Source organism: Triplophysa rosa, linkage group LG21 (assembly GCF_024868665.1).
Source record: "Triplophysa rosa linkage group LG21, Trosa_1v2, whole genome shotgun sequence".
Lineage (NCBI taxonomy): Eukaryota > Metazoa > Chordata > Actinopteri > Cypriniformes > Nemacheilidae > Triplophysa > Triplophysa rosa.
In genome coordinates, this window is record NC_079910.1 from 4668176 (window position 1) to 4684506 (window position 16331).

The 16331-nt window shown below is 38.5% G+C and overlaps 1 protein-coding gene across 1 annotated transcript; it reads right to left on the reverse strand.

Annotated features, from left to right (window-relative positions):
* Positions 1–6: 6 nt before the first annotated feature.
* On the reverse strand, positions 7–14753 carry si:ch211-236h17.3 (carbohydrate sulfotransferase 11). Its single transcript, XM_057363425.1, has 3 exons — positions 14257–14753; positions 4873–4955; positions 7–3239 (listed from the first exon to the last, which is right to left on the reverse strand). Exons 1-3 carry the CDS (start codon positions 14423–14425, stop codon positions 2394–2396), a joined length of 1098 nt encoding a protein of 365 aa, XP_057219408.1. The 5' UTR covers positions 14426–14753; the 3' UTR covers positions 7–2393.
* Between the last annotated feature and the right edge of the window lie 1578 nt (positions 14754–16331).

Here is a 16331-nt window from a genome sequence, read left to right on the forward strand (position 1 = left end):
GAATTTAGGACAACAACAATGAAAATGTGGCAGTTTTATTCAAGACATTGTAATAGCTGAATCAAAGTTATTCACATAACTTCCTCTACAGTTTATGTTGTGGCCCCTAATACAGTAACACAAAAACAACTCCAGAAATGTGTTTCACTTGAGCTCGTACCAGACAATTTGTTTCGTGACATTTGAAATGGATGCATCAAAACCTCATGATGGTCACTGTTTGTTGAAATCCAACTGAAAACAGGTTTCTTCACCTCTTAATGCAAGATTCCATGCTGACTAGTGCACATTAGCATTCACAGTTATGCAGCACATTACCACAAGCTTTCAAAACAGGTGCAAACTGTTAGTTACATCACAGGGGGCAAGTACGGTTTGTTACCACACAAACAACAGTTTACCTTGTAAAAGCTCACATTTATTTCATATGACTCAACCTGCTAGAATACATTCATACATTTCAAATAAGAATCAAATAACTTTTTGCTAAGACAGAGTCTTGTACCCTTCTAATCTGGAAGTATATTTTTCTCCAGGTTGCCCATTGAAACTTTTTCAAAAACAGATATTTAGATGCATGGATGAATGAATCCCCGTGGCTGTATTTGAAATGGAAGACATCAACGCATATTGTGACTAACTGGTACGCTAGAAACTTTTCCAACAGAACATTCTGAAAGGTTATGCAATGTTGCACACAAGGTACCCGCTGTGCACCAGACTACGGATCTAACCCAAGGCAATTCCTGTCTATCTGTCAGCCGGATATTAGCCAGATATTCTTATCTCTTTCTCATCAGATTTCAGCTGTAAAAATTAGTCACCCTTTCCATTAACTGAAAAGTAACTATTGCAATTAAATGTTTCATTCCTTTGCCGACAAATAAAACTGCACAGACATAGCAACATTGGTCCAACCAACAACACGAGTTTGGAGTGATACCGCTTGAAACATGTCTAGAAACTTATTTTTACAATTTTGTTTGGTGCTGGCAATGACAGAATTTATACGTCACCTTTAATTAACCAAGTGTTAACACACAACAAGAACATTTCATTCAGTCAGACTGTTTTTATGCAAACGCTCAAATTAAAGCAGGACTCAACCGTACTATAGCAAAGAGTTTCCAAACCCTGTTCTTGGAGGTTCCCCCAAAAACAACATTGTGAATGTCTGTCTTATCTGCTAATAAGGTCTTGGAGTACTCTTCTAATGACCTACTAACAAGGAGTTAAATATGTTGTGTTTGATAAGAAAAACATCCATTATCCATTGGGGTGCCTCCAGGAACAGGGTTAGGAACCACTGCTATAGTGCACTTGAACATAAGGTCTCTTTCAACATTTCAGAGTTTTAAAGGATGGATAGCATTACAGCTACGCTTTTCACAAAGTATTATTCACAAACCTGAAGCTGGTACCCTCATACAAACCTTTATTGCACTTCAACTCTTATTAAAGATTAATAAGACGAGTGATTCTTTCCAAGACCCTACTGATGTTTGACCTGCAATGCCCAGTGGGTAGTTTGCAGTGCACATCACCCTGCATCCATAACTCAACAAGAGGAGCAGTGATGAGGGTCTACCTTTCCCCAACCACAGCTATGCACTGTTTACCCAGCCCGACGCATGCTAAATAAAGGGGTGACTCTGTGAGAATGTTTCATTCCAGAAGAGTTAAACCGGCCAATGTGGAAAGCCCAGGCTAGTTCACGACTAAAACGAGTCTAAATTCATCCCTTTATTTCATTATCTTGACACTGCTATCTTAACCCAGTTTGGAAAAAAAACCGTTAACACTTATTTAGCTTTAGATTTGGACAATTTGGATAATATGTTCCAGGTGAACTGTGTGGTGTTATGGTGTGAAATCATATCCACAGAATGCTAGATGGGAAGCTTTGACATCAGCCGCGATAGGAATTGATTCAAGATTAAAGTCAAGGCTTTGCTGGTTCCAGTTCAAGAGCGAAAGCTACAATAAATACGCTATGTAAACAATACCATAAATATCATTTGGGTGATTAAGATTGAAGGAGGTGAAACATTCATGGCATTTGTCCGTTGATGAAGAATCCCGCTTCACTTATCAACATTAAGGACAAAGGCACATACTTGGAAATCAGTCATCAGCTATAACAAAGCCAAAGAAATTACAGACAGTATTTTGTGAACTCCCATGGGATTCAACACCCATGCCAGCAGTTATGTATTCACAGCACTGAAATTTGCCTTAAGGTAGTCAGGGTGACGCCAAGGTTCTTCATCTACAGGTTCTGTTAAGGTGGCTCACTCCAGAGTGATATATAAACCCCAACGTACACTTGCAAGACACGTTCATGTGCAAACAAAGTCGGTTTGGGCACCAGTAAAAACATGTTGTGCAAAACCTCAACTCAACTTCAAGTATGCCGGCAGAGAGTAGTTAAAAAGTAAGAAGTCCATTCGGTAAAGGTTAAAGAGTTTCTTCTGGTAAAATGGACTGATGTTGTCGAAGAACTTGGCGGCCATGTCTCCTGTGGTCCTGGTGCTTTTGGAGCTAGTCGGGAATTTGGCCTCTCCGTCCGCACCTGCTACCTTCAACACGTAACGCGAATCGTCCGGAAGTGTCTCGTATTTGCCTACCACGTCGTAATGAATAAGACAAGGGTGGCAAAGCGAGTGAACCCGTTCCCAATGTTCATTAAATGGTTCCTCTCTCTGTGTTTGAGGGTCTACTAAATAATACACAAACTCCTCAAAGGAGACGTCGTTGCCTTTTTCCAGAGCCTCGGACTGGGGGTCCACACGATGCCTCTGGATGATTTTGGTTCCGTAGCGTTTATGAAATGCCGTGTTGTAGCTACGAGTGAACTTGTTGCGATAGGCGGAGACGAGTCTTTCGAAAGGCTCACGCACAAAGATGAACTTTAGGTACGTGCGAAGGCGCTTGTTGATCTCGGATGTGGAATACTCCGAGAGCGAACGCAGGTTGCCCGCTACGTGAGCCTCGTTGGCTGGAATGGCAAGTGGCTCATGGTAGCGGCCGTCGCCTGTTAGCACCATCATCACACGTTTCCAGTTCGTGCACGCCACTTTAGGGACATAGCAGTACAGTAACTTGTGTTTATCATCCACTATGAGGTGACGGAGATCCTCTGGGCTGAGCACGCGTCTTTTATGAGTGTGGGTTCGACAGGTTTCCTCCAAGAGTTCCCGTCGGCCCTGTAAAGTGGCCTGAACCGCAGAATGATCCAGCTGAAAGACAGAAGTACAAGATTAAGAATTTGATAATTTTTTTGATAGATTTGATAGTTGACTTATAAACTTGACACTTTTAAAATAAACAGCTTGCTATTTTAATAGATACTTCACCCAAAATAAAATTCACCCTCATGTTGTTCATAAGCTGCATATAGGGCTGTCGCGATAAACCGACGATAAATATCATGTGATTTATGCACAGCTTTTGAGTGAAGTACGGGAAAATCCTGCTGCATCCGAAAGCCAGAGGGCGCTCTCGTGCGGAAACTCCAAATACGCACTGCAGAAGAAGACCATAACACCTTCTAGAATCTAGGAAATGCCTATGGACATCGTTTTATCACTGTTACTCAAGCCTCATCAGGTATTTTTATGATAATAAAGTATATTTATAATGATCATGTTTGACGGGTGTTGCTTTTTCAAATGCACATTATAAGCGACTCAAACTCGCACTGCTTTTAGATCAGCGGACATCACGGACAAGCTACGCATTAAAAAAAATATCGACACATTGCATATCGCAGCCAGCTTGATTTCAATAGGATTTAGTGGTATCGCGATAAATTATCGTGCAGCCCTACCTGTATATGACTCTTTCTTTCAAAATGTCTCAGTGGTTTTGTGTTCATACAATAGAAATGTTGTTTACCAACATTCTTCAAAATATCTTCTTTTGAGTTCTGCAGAAGAGATAGACTCATACAGGTTTGGAACAACAAGAGGGTGAGTAAATGATGAAAGAATTCATTTTTGGGTGAACGATCCCTTTAAAGCAATGCAGATTAAAATATGAAAACTTACAAATACAAAAAAATCTACAATTAATCAATCAGTGAATTAATCGTTTCTTGAATTAGGCAAACTAAAAAGGAACACTGAGGAGGTGGAAAAACATGTTTTGCGACGAATAACAGTTCAGTGCATTATGCAATGGAACAAACACCAAAACGGCATAAACAAGACTTCTCGTCCAGAAAAACAAGTCTTTATTTTATTGGTCAACACAGAGGTCTTTTCACCAGAATCTGGTGGCTGAAACCAAATGCGAGTTTTTTGTAACTTCATTTATGGGAACCAAATATTGCAGCGCGTGCAGACAAAATGTATCTGTGTGACAAGACAGTTGCTCTGTTTTCAGAAAGCCCATAAAACACAAAGCAGTTATGGGTGGGAAACATTTTGCTCAAGAGACGATTCACAGATGGCTTTGATATAGAAAAGAATACAACAGAATTTGAATTGGGAAGGCTTTTTGTTACAGAGACCTTTAAAGGAACACGAAACGTTTCCTTAGTTCTCTCATTTTTTTCAGAACAGACTTTTTTGTGTACATTACACATGCTAATTTAAGTTAGTGCAGTACGGAAAATCCGCTGGCAAATTTGTAATCAAGAATTAAGTATAATTTTTGTCTTTATGAAATGATGATGTATATATGAGTTGTGTGAAGTGAGTCGCGGCAGGAATGTGTGAGGTTGTTATTTTAGTAATTCAACATCCCCTGCCGTTACAAATCTGTCCGGAAAGCACACTGTCCCTATTTTGACAACCACCAAAATAGCCTTCAAAGTATTTTGCCTTTTTTATTGACTGAACAGTTGCTCGAAGCCATCTAAATACATACCTGATCATTTTCCTGTAGTGTTTGTAGAGGACTTCTTCCTGATTTAACTGGGAAACTGGTTTGACCCGAAACCTGTTCGGAAGCTGCAAACACACCACGAAAAGAAAGGATGAGAAATAGCAAACAAACAAATTAAAACAGTAAGAGTTTTTACAGTAAAACCTATAGACATACAGTATATAAAATGTTCTTTTAAATATATTATCAATATATAACATTTATTGTAATATTCCAGTAAATCAATTTACAAAACATGATTGAACAGCGATGGTGAATTTATATATATATTATATATATATATATACTGTATGTGTGTGTGTGTATTTTTTTGCTTGTAGCACTTTGGCATTTTTGTTATATATAAAGTGAACTATTATTATATATAAAGTGTGTTACAAATAAAATGTATTATTATAAGTCTTAATTTAGCACTGTCAGCAACAACCTGGCAACCACCTAGAAAACAATGCTACTTAACGCCACTCAAAAATCTTGTAACACCTTAGCAACGCCCTAGCAACCACCCAACTCATCCTAGCATCGTGCCGTTGAGTTAAAATGGGCAACACTACTTGCATTTTGATCAGAAACTGTAAATCGTTTTCTTATATTAATGTATCCTTAATTATTACAATATCAAGCTATAAAAAGACCTGTTAATTCTAACCACACAGCTTTCTCTGCCTGATCAGCCATTCCTCCCTGCATTTACATTCTCTATAGGACCACTGTGTTCTCTTTAGTCCAAGTAAATCTCCCCCTTTACTCCCCTTCCCACCCGATGCACACACATACACCCCTCCTCACTGCGCTGGGGCCCTCGCCGGCAAACGTAAGTGATTGGTTTTGCACATGTGCCAGCTATGTCAAAGGGATCCTTTAACTGCTCGAGAGAGCGCGAGGGCACAATCTCGGAAATCGGTATGCTGAAAGTGAACAAGTGTGTTAAAGCACAGACGATCTGGTAAAACTAAGATAAGTAGGTGCAATGGATCATATAAGGAACCATATGAGGAAAACAGATGATATAGTGGAAAAAAGGAAACGGGGAGGGGTTTGAGTACATATACAGACTGAAATGTGTTACTTGAGCAGGGCTGAGCACTTCCACAGTCTTTATATATAGCCATTGTGTATACATACAGTATATATATGACAGATAATTCTGCATAATACGTAGAGGTAGTTGACAAGCCTCTGCAGTTTCATGCTCTATTCAAAACCGTTTTAAACAGCATTACACAAATTCTTTTTTATGAATAGTTTTTTATGGCTATTAAATGAAAGAACACACAGAATACAACACAGAATCTGTTTTACTGTACTGCCATAACAGCTGTAATGCAGTACCTTTGCATTATCCCATAGACTTTTGGAAGATCGCAAAAAATAAGCTCTATGATTAACAAAGGTTTATGATGATTACACGTTTTGTCTATCAAGATAATCTTTACAAATCAACACCACATTTGTTTCTTTTGAAGCCAAAATACAATCGGCAGAAGTAAAAAGCTAACACGATGCTATAAACAGACTACACTTAAGGTCGCTTGATATCAACGTCACCACCACCAAGCCCCTATTTAAAATGTGTTCCCTGGTAAGTGATTACTTCATGAATGAATCCGCATCTACGTTTTAAGAGATCTGTGCCCATGTTGCATTATTTGTGAGCCTTATATGCGCGATGACATCTAACGTCAAAGGAAGTATCACTTTTAGCTAACTTGTTAGCAACCGCGGTTTTTAAGACACATTAAGGCTTTAAAAAAATCTCAAGCGGGTGTGTTTTATGTCATAGAGTGAAAATATTTAGAGGTTTTGTTTACCACAGACCTTATTTCGGGCGATTTACCAAAAACCCATTCAAAAAACCCATAGACTTTGGAGCGATGGAACCGGAAGTCCTAAAATGCTAACTCGCGTCTGGGTTTTCCATACAAAAATACATCATCTCTGAGCCTCCCTATAGTGAAGTCTAGTGGAGTATGTAATTTCTGCAAACACTAGCAACACCAAACTGACTTAAAATTAATCTGAATCTCCTATTGGTTTAGCTCACAACGCTAAACTCATCTGATTGGTTAAATCAAATGCTGACACGACCACTCAAACAAACCCCTTAAGTAATATTTATTTAAATTTTTTCAGGGAAAATAAGCTATTTATTATATAAACTAACTTAGAAATTGCTTATTTTCAGTTGCCTTGACATTTTAAACTTAGATATGAAGACGTAACAGTAATACTGGTAATATTTTAAGTATTTTAACAAAAAAATACACGCCCACTTCAAATATCCTTGGAAGATTTGACTGATTCAAGTGTCTTTATTATCTTTTCAAAAACCGTGAAACCATGAGTTCCCACTTAATAAAAACGTAACATTATAAAAACAAGTGCAGTACTATGAAACCCCACAATCTGATATGCAGGCATAACAAATCTGTCATCGCAAATTTACGTATTTTCACAAGACTTTCCTACTAATAATCTGCAGATGAGAATCATTTTAAGAGTCAGTCCTAAACCGTGCGGAAGAGACCGTTACGAGCCGTCTTACCGCAGAACATCTTGAATGACAGTTACTTCCTCTTTTGACTTTATCTGTTTATTTCAGGCACATTACCAGAATAACTGAGAAAAACTGAGGTTATTTAATGACGCAGTACATCAGAAACAACTAAACGATTTCCTCTAAACAATACTAAGCTACTCTGAGGACGAAGGGCACTAAACAGCTTTCGAAGGTGGGCAACAATGAGGCCCATTTTTTAACCTTGTTAGTATGCACTATGAGCGAGTTTCCTCAAGTCAACCGAGTCCGGCGGCTGCAACAACAAAGGTTGTTTGCTGGAATGCTTCACGGGTTCGCAGCCGGCTTGAGAGGGTTTCGCGAGGACATCACACAAATCAGCAGGGTTTAATCGAAAGTTCGCAAGGTAACGGGGCAGGAAGCCCTCCTGCTGTCCCGCAGCTGATCGCGTACTAATAGAATTCTGCACAGAGCTCGTGGGGAGAGAGAGTCTTTGTTCAACGCTGTGGCTTTTGAACTTTGTTTTACTCCTGAAATTAAAGGATATATTGAGTTGTCTTCACAGCTGGTGTTCTTACCCTATAGTCTTAATATAATTAGGCTTTGATACAGTATAATGTTTAAACGAATAAAGTAACAGCTTTGGGGAGTATATTCCTCCGGTGACATTTACTAGCTCCCAGGAAATGCTTGAAACAACACATGGAAATTTATGCATGAGAGTTCCTGGATGCTATGATGTAATCAGATGCATCACATCTGGTGAAACTCAACAGAAAAAACGATGTATTTAAATGCTCAAGAAATTTTGTTCATATTAAAAAATATATATATAAAATGGAAAGTGAATAAAAACAGCGTCAGCAAAAACAATAAATATAAGCTAAGGCTTTATATGCAGAAAAAAAGACAAAAGATCGATCTAAAGAGAAGTTAAATTCCAAACTAATATAAAATTTGCATAAACACCGTCATACTGTCTTGACTAAACATTTCCCGAAGAAGCTCCCCTTACGAAACAAAAATTTATGGGAATGTACTGGCAAATACAATATATTGCAACATATTAAACAATGCATTCCTATGTATTAATCAAGGGTTACATTTTTTTTATAGGAAAACCCGCAATCCCTTATGTATTATTCAATATTACACTACACAAACATTTGAACAAAATACAACCAACAGAACACTTGTAACCGAATAAAAATGTTAAACTATTGTAAAACGTCAGGTTTCCAGAGAATTCTGCTGCAGATCTGGGAGCACAAAAACAAGACACAGAGAGGCATCAAGCTTTTGAACTCATTTATTTCAGAGAAGACACGTCTTTATGTTACAACCAAATAGGGTATAGAAACTGGATGGACCAAAATGTGTAGGGTCTGTTTATAACCTAACAAACAACACGACAAAGAATGTTGGTCCCCTTCTCTATATGGTGTTGCATACAATAGGCTATATTTATATTTTGTGGGGAACTAAAACCTAACAACTATGATCTTTCAGATTTAATTATATATGCAAGACTTAAAAATAAAATAAATAAAAATGAAACCGAAAGTGCTTCTGTGCCACATTTTGCAAAGTGGTCTATAGGAATAGGAAAATACATCATCTTTGCATAAGGGCTAGCAAAAATCATATATAGCATAATAATACATAGCTGAAAGTTGCAATAAGAAAAAAAAGAGTAAAAAATGAGTAGAAGAATTAGTCTTCACCTCTGTGTTAATAACCCAATTAATCCAAAATTCCAGGTTTTTACATTTTGTATGACCACTTGCCGGTAAACACTTTTGAACCTGGTGGAACTCCAGAAATCAATGCCTGTCTATGTTTACAGGAATATGTCAGTATTACGTTTTAAATTTATTTGACATTTTTGTCTCCTGGCGAAGGTCTTACTAGCCCAAGTATTTAATTTTCTCTTAAGTGTTTTAAGGAAATTGGTTCTTTAAAGCGCTCATTTGTCTCAAGACTTTTGGAAAAGTAGAACGTCTTATATGCCATAAAGCAAAATCCGTTACAGAATGAGGAATGTGCTTAATCAGAAATTTGGATAGAGTAACATCCACTCAGAGTGGCACAGCGTGTGGTACTATACAGTCCTCCATTCATAGCATGAGCTTACTCCCATAACTATAGATGAAATTTTAAGAAGAAAGAGAGAGAAATGTGGAATTGTAGTGCGAGTTGCATATGATATGAGAAGGTGTAGAAAGACTGACTCTCACTTTCTCCTCAGGTAGCCACTCGATCCCTGACTAACAGTCATGATTGTTTATCCCAAATCCCAAACATTAGAATTTGTATTTTGGACAGTATTTATTAAATGGACGTGGTCCTTTTTCCTTTCCAAGTCCTAAGGAGTGAAAAAAAACATATCGAAACCAATAAAGCGAAATCTCTGTTTGCTTAAATTACAACTTAAAGTTGAGTCTGGGGTGTCCAAAAAGAAGATAGAGTTGGAGAGAACCTTCCCAAAATACCTAAACATTTCACCAGCACCATAAATCAAACCATCTTGTGTACAGTTCCTCGTAAAATATAAAACAGGTCAGCTGGGAAACTTGGCCCTGTACGCAGCAGCTCTCGGAGTTATGCAACTTTATGGGTAGTGTAATGGTTGGACAAAACACTAGCAATGCTGATGACGCCACAAGCAAACTCATTTGCCTGTAGGGCCCAATCACAAAGTGCTTCAAGACGGCAAGACGTTTGCGTATTTGTGCAAGAACCGGCTGAAAGGACTGACTGATCATTTGTATGTTTGCCACATAGTATCTAACGTCAAACAGACATTAGCCTAACCTTTACTTGCTCCCAACAAATCTGTTTCAGTATGAAGTCAACTTGGGTGGTTCCACTCAAAATCAACAAGGTTAATGGAAACCTGTAGTATCAATCACCTCATTTGACTACAACTAGAGTGTAAATGGGTAGAAGACATGTAAATTATTTAGGTTTACCAAAAAGGGAAAATTTTGACTGCACTAATGCAGGAATTCCACATAGTTCCATTTCGGACTTCTGGCACTGTGTAATGTGACTAAACCTTTAAGGATCACAGAAGGCTTTGCTTCAGGGTCTCTGGTGCAACGGTCCTAATAAAGTTTTCCGACTGGTCCGTGTACGAGCGCTTGAGGTTTGCATGACTACATAACGATGAGCACATGTTTTACAGACGTGCTTTTCGCTTGTAGTTTACAGAACTAATGCACACAACCAAGTATGTATACATGAAAGTGTGACGATTTCTTACCTTTACATTTTGCATTGTGGCATTGACTTTAAACAAAAAAAACTTGTGCATTTAAGATATTTTAATTGGTCAACATTATGTCTAACACAATATCTCCTACAAGTCAAGCCAGGTGGGCAATTCCATGCAAAAGTCAAACTTGAAGGGATAGTTCACCGAAAAATGAAAATTCTGTCAGATCCCATCCCTCATTTACTGCCATAGTAGGGAAAATAAATACTATGGGAGTCAATGGGGGATGAGATCTGTTTGGTTACTGACATTCTTCCAAATATCTTCCTTTGTGTTTAGCAGAACAAATAAATTATTTTTTTATTTTTGGGAGAACTAACCCTTCTAAGTTTTTACCACAAGTTTTCGCCATACTGATAGGCCAGATGTCAATATTTGGTGGTTTAAATACCCATGTGAAGTCTCTTAAGATTTTAAAGCATAGTCTGCAAATTGTCACATCCATAATGGTCCATAATTCTCGAAAACGAGCACATGAAAATATAGTAAATATTTTATGTTCTATAAAGAGCCATCCCTTCTCCATTTGTTGGGTATTATTGCTTCTGGTTTGCACATTTTAATTCACACAAATCCTACAAAGTATGCCGTCTCTCCGAAACAAGCATCCTTTGTTGTCACATCCATAACGCATTCATTTTACCCTCTTTTAAAACAGAAAACTAATATTTCCCTGATGTCTGGACTCTATCAAATCAGGAGTTTAGTAAAATATAAAAAGATCATTGAATATATTACTAATATAATACATTCTTTGAGAATGTATATATCAAGTTTTGACTAAAAATGTCACATGCATAACGTTGGAATGGCCCAGATGCATAGAGAGTTCATATGAACAGACGGTTGAGCTTCAGCTCACATAAAAGTAGCTGTAAATTATGTGACAATCGAGATGAAGAAAGCCTTCCATAGTTTTACGATTACCCTTGAATAGGCAGTTTTATCAGAGCAAACTGTGAGAGAGCTCAGTAAAACTACGCCTGGCTGGTGAGATGTCAAACTAAACAAGCAGAGAAGTGTGACGTGTGGCGCAGTCAGCAGTCCTGCGTCTGCAAACACAAGGAGCAGAAACTGATGGTGCTTTGATAAGCAATGACACTCCGTGCACATTCAACAGACACATTAAAAGAGAACGAAAATGTGACAGTTTTCGGAAGCTGTCTGAAACGATGCTGGGAGAATTAAATGCCAATAAAAATCATTTTAAGAAGACAGAGACATTGCTTTAATCTAAACTGACTTACAGCACAGGTATACATCGTATCTGGGCTTCTACAATCAAACCCACAATCTGTTGCAGTCGAGCAAGACAAACCCATTTCGACAAGAACTAAACTGACCACAGTTCAGTCAAAGGACGTGACTAATGTATCTGAGGACCAGTATTCTTCAGTTTACTGGAACTGGTTAAGGCGCTTTCACAACGGTCCTGTTACTAATATGATCTCTGGTCTGACTCACCGACCCCTAAGAAAAAGACAAGAAGCCTCATATGGTTCTCATGGACATACCGCTACAAGTTTATTGGCTGTTTCTCACCTTTAAAGTTTTGACTTTGGGTAAAAGGAGGCATATCAGCAGAAAGGAAGGGGGAAAACAAGATCTAAACATCTCTCCTATGGCGTATTTGATTACAAACACCTGAATAAATGCTGCATGCGCAAATACGGATGGATACAAAGCGGCTTTTGTGAAGAAGAGTAATTTTGAAGCAATTATTTATTAAAGCCGCGAGTATGCAACACCCCACTACCAGTCAAAAGCTCACACTTCACTAAAACGTCTCTTGCTCTTGAAAACCTTATTTTCCCAAAAAGCTTATTTTTAAATGTTTGAAAGTTTTAGTCAAATATGAATTTCTTTAAAGGACGAACATTTTAATTAAACAACTAAATACATAAATGTGTTCAAATGGGTATATCAAAGTTCAAAACTGTAAAACAGGGTGGCTACTTTGAAGATGCTCAAATATTAAGCAATTTGTGTTTTTTCATAGTTTTGATGTGTAAACTGTAAAAAGTTAGAACAGTATACTGGAGGCGTACACATTTTTGACTCGCATTGTATATATCTGAACTTCCTGCATGTCTACTTGATGTGCAAGTATACATCAGACATCTGTGACCCTGTGACCGCTGAAGATCCGGGTGTACGTCAGCGCAAACGCTCTTGCTTACGCTGAGAAATGAGTCAAGAAAGATTTCAAAAGCTTAATGCACACAGCACCCATATGAGTCATCTTAAAACCTGGACTTGGCAAGGTCCTTTTATAATCATTTTAGAGCGATTCAATGTGTGTGTTAAAATATTTATAAACACCTGATCAAGAGAGACGAAGGAAAGATCACGTGACGCTGTTAAGCTATTCGCCCCTGGCTGCTTGACTTTCTGGGTCATATCCTGAACCAATTTTGAGCAGTACGTACAGTAAAGCTCTTGAACTCCTCATTGACAAGTCTAGGCAAGAATCAATGGGCCACATATTCAGAGGACGTGTCCTTCGCATTTAACTGGATAAAAAGGCATCGAAATCTTGGCTGTATAATATAACTTTCACAAAAACACTCTGAACTTGGCTGCAGTGTGTTTTCTGGGCAAGGAATAAGATTATTTATGTTTTGTTTAAAAAATGAAAAAATAAAGAGATTAGCTGCCACTTTCCAGACTCTCTGTCTGTCATGAAGTATTTTATCTAATCATAAACTAGCACATGTTACAGGTTTTCATAAACAAGTTATCACAGCACAACCCTGCCATGAATGTAAATCTGGGTCAAAAAGTCTAATGACTGACTTCAAATTCTCACTTCATCTCTAATCTCACCTTTATCTCACATAAACCCCTGTCAAGGTGAGGCAACCGCAGGCATCGTGGAAGGGTTTAAAAGGTTTAGGTATGCCCCAGATTCTCTCAGGGGGGTTTTACAAACATTCCAGGGGCACTTTTCCTCCCTCTCTGCTTTGTTCCCAGTGGGTTTGAACAGCCTCGTGTTGTTTACTTGCTCTAAACAGGCAAAAGTCCACATGTGCACTCTGATGACAGACTTCTGTCCTTTTGAGTCTGTAGAGGAGAGGAACCGTGGGTACTTGGCGTGCCTGTCCACATTGGACAGTGCTGCTAAACTTACCTTGACAATACCTTACCTTGGCACTAATAAAAAAACACGAAATTACCACATATGGGGTTTTAATCCTGTCGTCATAGTTAAAAAAAGACAAGTGCTTCTCATCTGGTGTATTAAAACTCAAACCAGGACCTGTTTCTTAATTCTGTTCTGACAGCTGTGATAATGATGCAAATTAATCAGCTAAACTAATTCAACAAGAGTTCAACTCAATCTCCCCTTAAAAGTCCACACTGTCCATAGTTAATTGGGATGTTTAGACGCGGGAAGAGCCACCAAAAGTTCATACTGTATCTTTCAATTAACGTTAACTTGTCGTCACGAATTTATGATGCGGTTACGCGTTAAAAGCAAAAGATCATGACAGTTCACATTCTGCTAGAGAGATCAGTGGAAACTATACACTCAAATGTATAATTCTGAAGGATTTTTTTTTTGACTCACCTGATCTTGAGATGTTTTGAAAGTATAAAATAAGAATAAAAAAGGACCCGACGCATGTCGCCAGAAACATCCGACCCACTTTCCGCTTTATCATTGTGATATAACGGACAATGCCCGACTCTCGCCCGGCGACGGAGGTCCGAGAAGGGCTCAACAGTCCTAATAGCATCTATATAGCGAGTTCCTCATTTTAGACCGAAACAAACTACTAATAATCCAAAGGAACTAACGTACGAACAGTCCGGTTCTGTATTTCATCCGACACGCTGTTTCGCCCAAAGGAGCCCGCTCGTCCACCGTAGAATTGAGCGCTTGTTTCAAGCTGGGTGTTACTCGATTCTTTCAACCACCCGAGAAACTTTAAAGGGCGCGACTCTGTTTCGCCGAGTCCTCGCGCACATTACAGATAAATTCCATTGATCGTCTGTGAGTTCTGCTCCGCTCCGTCACATGTTGCTGTTGTCAGTAGCGCTCAACTTCCCTTAAACATGGAGGGCACACAGTATCAAAGTTTTGTCTATGACGTCACTCGCATTTAGCGGAACCTGCGGGTGTGATGGTGACGTCGCCACCACAACGCCTCTGGACTGGAGATTCGAACGTGCAGCTTAAAAAGCTCGCGCGTTTTGTAGCGTACGCAGGTGAGAGAATGAAACAACTTTATTGTGTACTTTAATATTACAGTGATCGCTTTTGCAGAAATCAAAGGAATGATTAATCTTTTTATGTTTTTTTAAGTAAGACGATCAACTATTTTAACCATTTTAAAATCTAAACATACTGTTAACATTTATTTGTGTCTAATTGTCTTCATAGATGTCCAATAGCGTTTTGGTTAAAATGTACTTTTAGTGCCATCTGGTGGTAAATATCTGACATTTGACACAGATTTCTCTGGTCTGAATTATTAAAGGACTTGATGTAGTCGACTTTGCTTAGGGGTTGTAAGGTTTGGAACAAATATAGGCTAAATGTGAATGTAAATTTGTGGAAATGTGAGTGTAAATTTTATAAAAACTCGGCAAGGTTAGTCTGTGCTAAATTGCTACTTACTTGGTTGGACTAGCACAAAATATATTAGAGAAAACTAGCTTGGTTTTAATGTCCCAAATTCTCAATGAGTCTATGAAAATCATGGGTGATGTCGATCTTGTTGATTTAGGTCAGAGTCTAAGTCTTATAGAATCAAGTTCATGTTGATTCAAAGTCAAAATGACCCAGACTGCAGCATACAGTAGATGTTAGGGGACACAACCACACTGTAATTTTTATATACGCAATATAGCCTGGCAAGTAATAAGAGTCTTGAGTTTCATTTAGAGTTTCATTGGCAGAGTGACAGGTTTCATTTGCAGTGAATGCAACATTATTCAGGTCACATGGGGATTGAACGGGTAAACAATGAGCTTTAGGACATTGTCTGATGTGTCAGTATATGTGCATACGCATTGCGAGCCCCATCTCTGCTGTTTCCAATAACATAACCAGTCTGAGTGGAGACAGAAGCTACTGTATTTACTGGAAAACTGCAGCTATATTTGGTTTCAGACCTAGACACTTGCTTCATTCTCAAATGTCTGAAAGGTCTGAAAGGTGTTTGTTGATTACCAGTCAGAGAACTGGTTGGGCATGGTTGTTGCACAATGGATTGTATCGCTGTGCGTCATTCTTGGTGTTTAAAGGTGTCATATGGCACGAATACGTGTTTTTCTGTGTCTTTGGTTTGCTTTCCTGTAGCTCAGTGGTTAGAGCATGGCGCTAGGGATTGCACATAATTAGAAACAAAAATGTATAGGATAATGCAATGTAAGTCGCTTTGGATAAAATCGTCTGCCAAATGCATAAATGTAAATGTTATATGTTGCAAAAATGAAAGTGTCGGAACAAAAGATGCATTCTATCTAAAAGCGAATGCTCACCCAGACCTGCCTGAAACGCCCCGTGTAACTACACCTCCACAAATCTACATCAGTTCGTGGTATGATTTGACTAAGACTGCCCAAATGTATACGCAAGTAAGATGGGCGTACCTGTCAGTACAATTGAAGAGGAATCTGATGTTCCAAATATGGTAA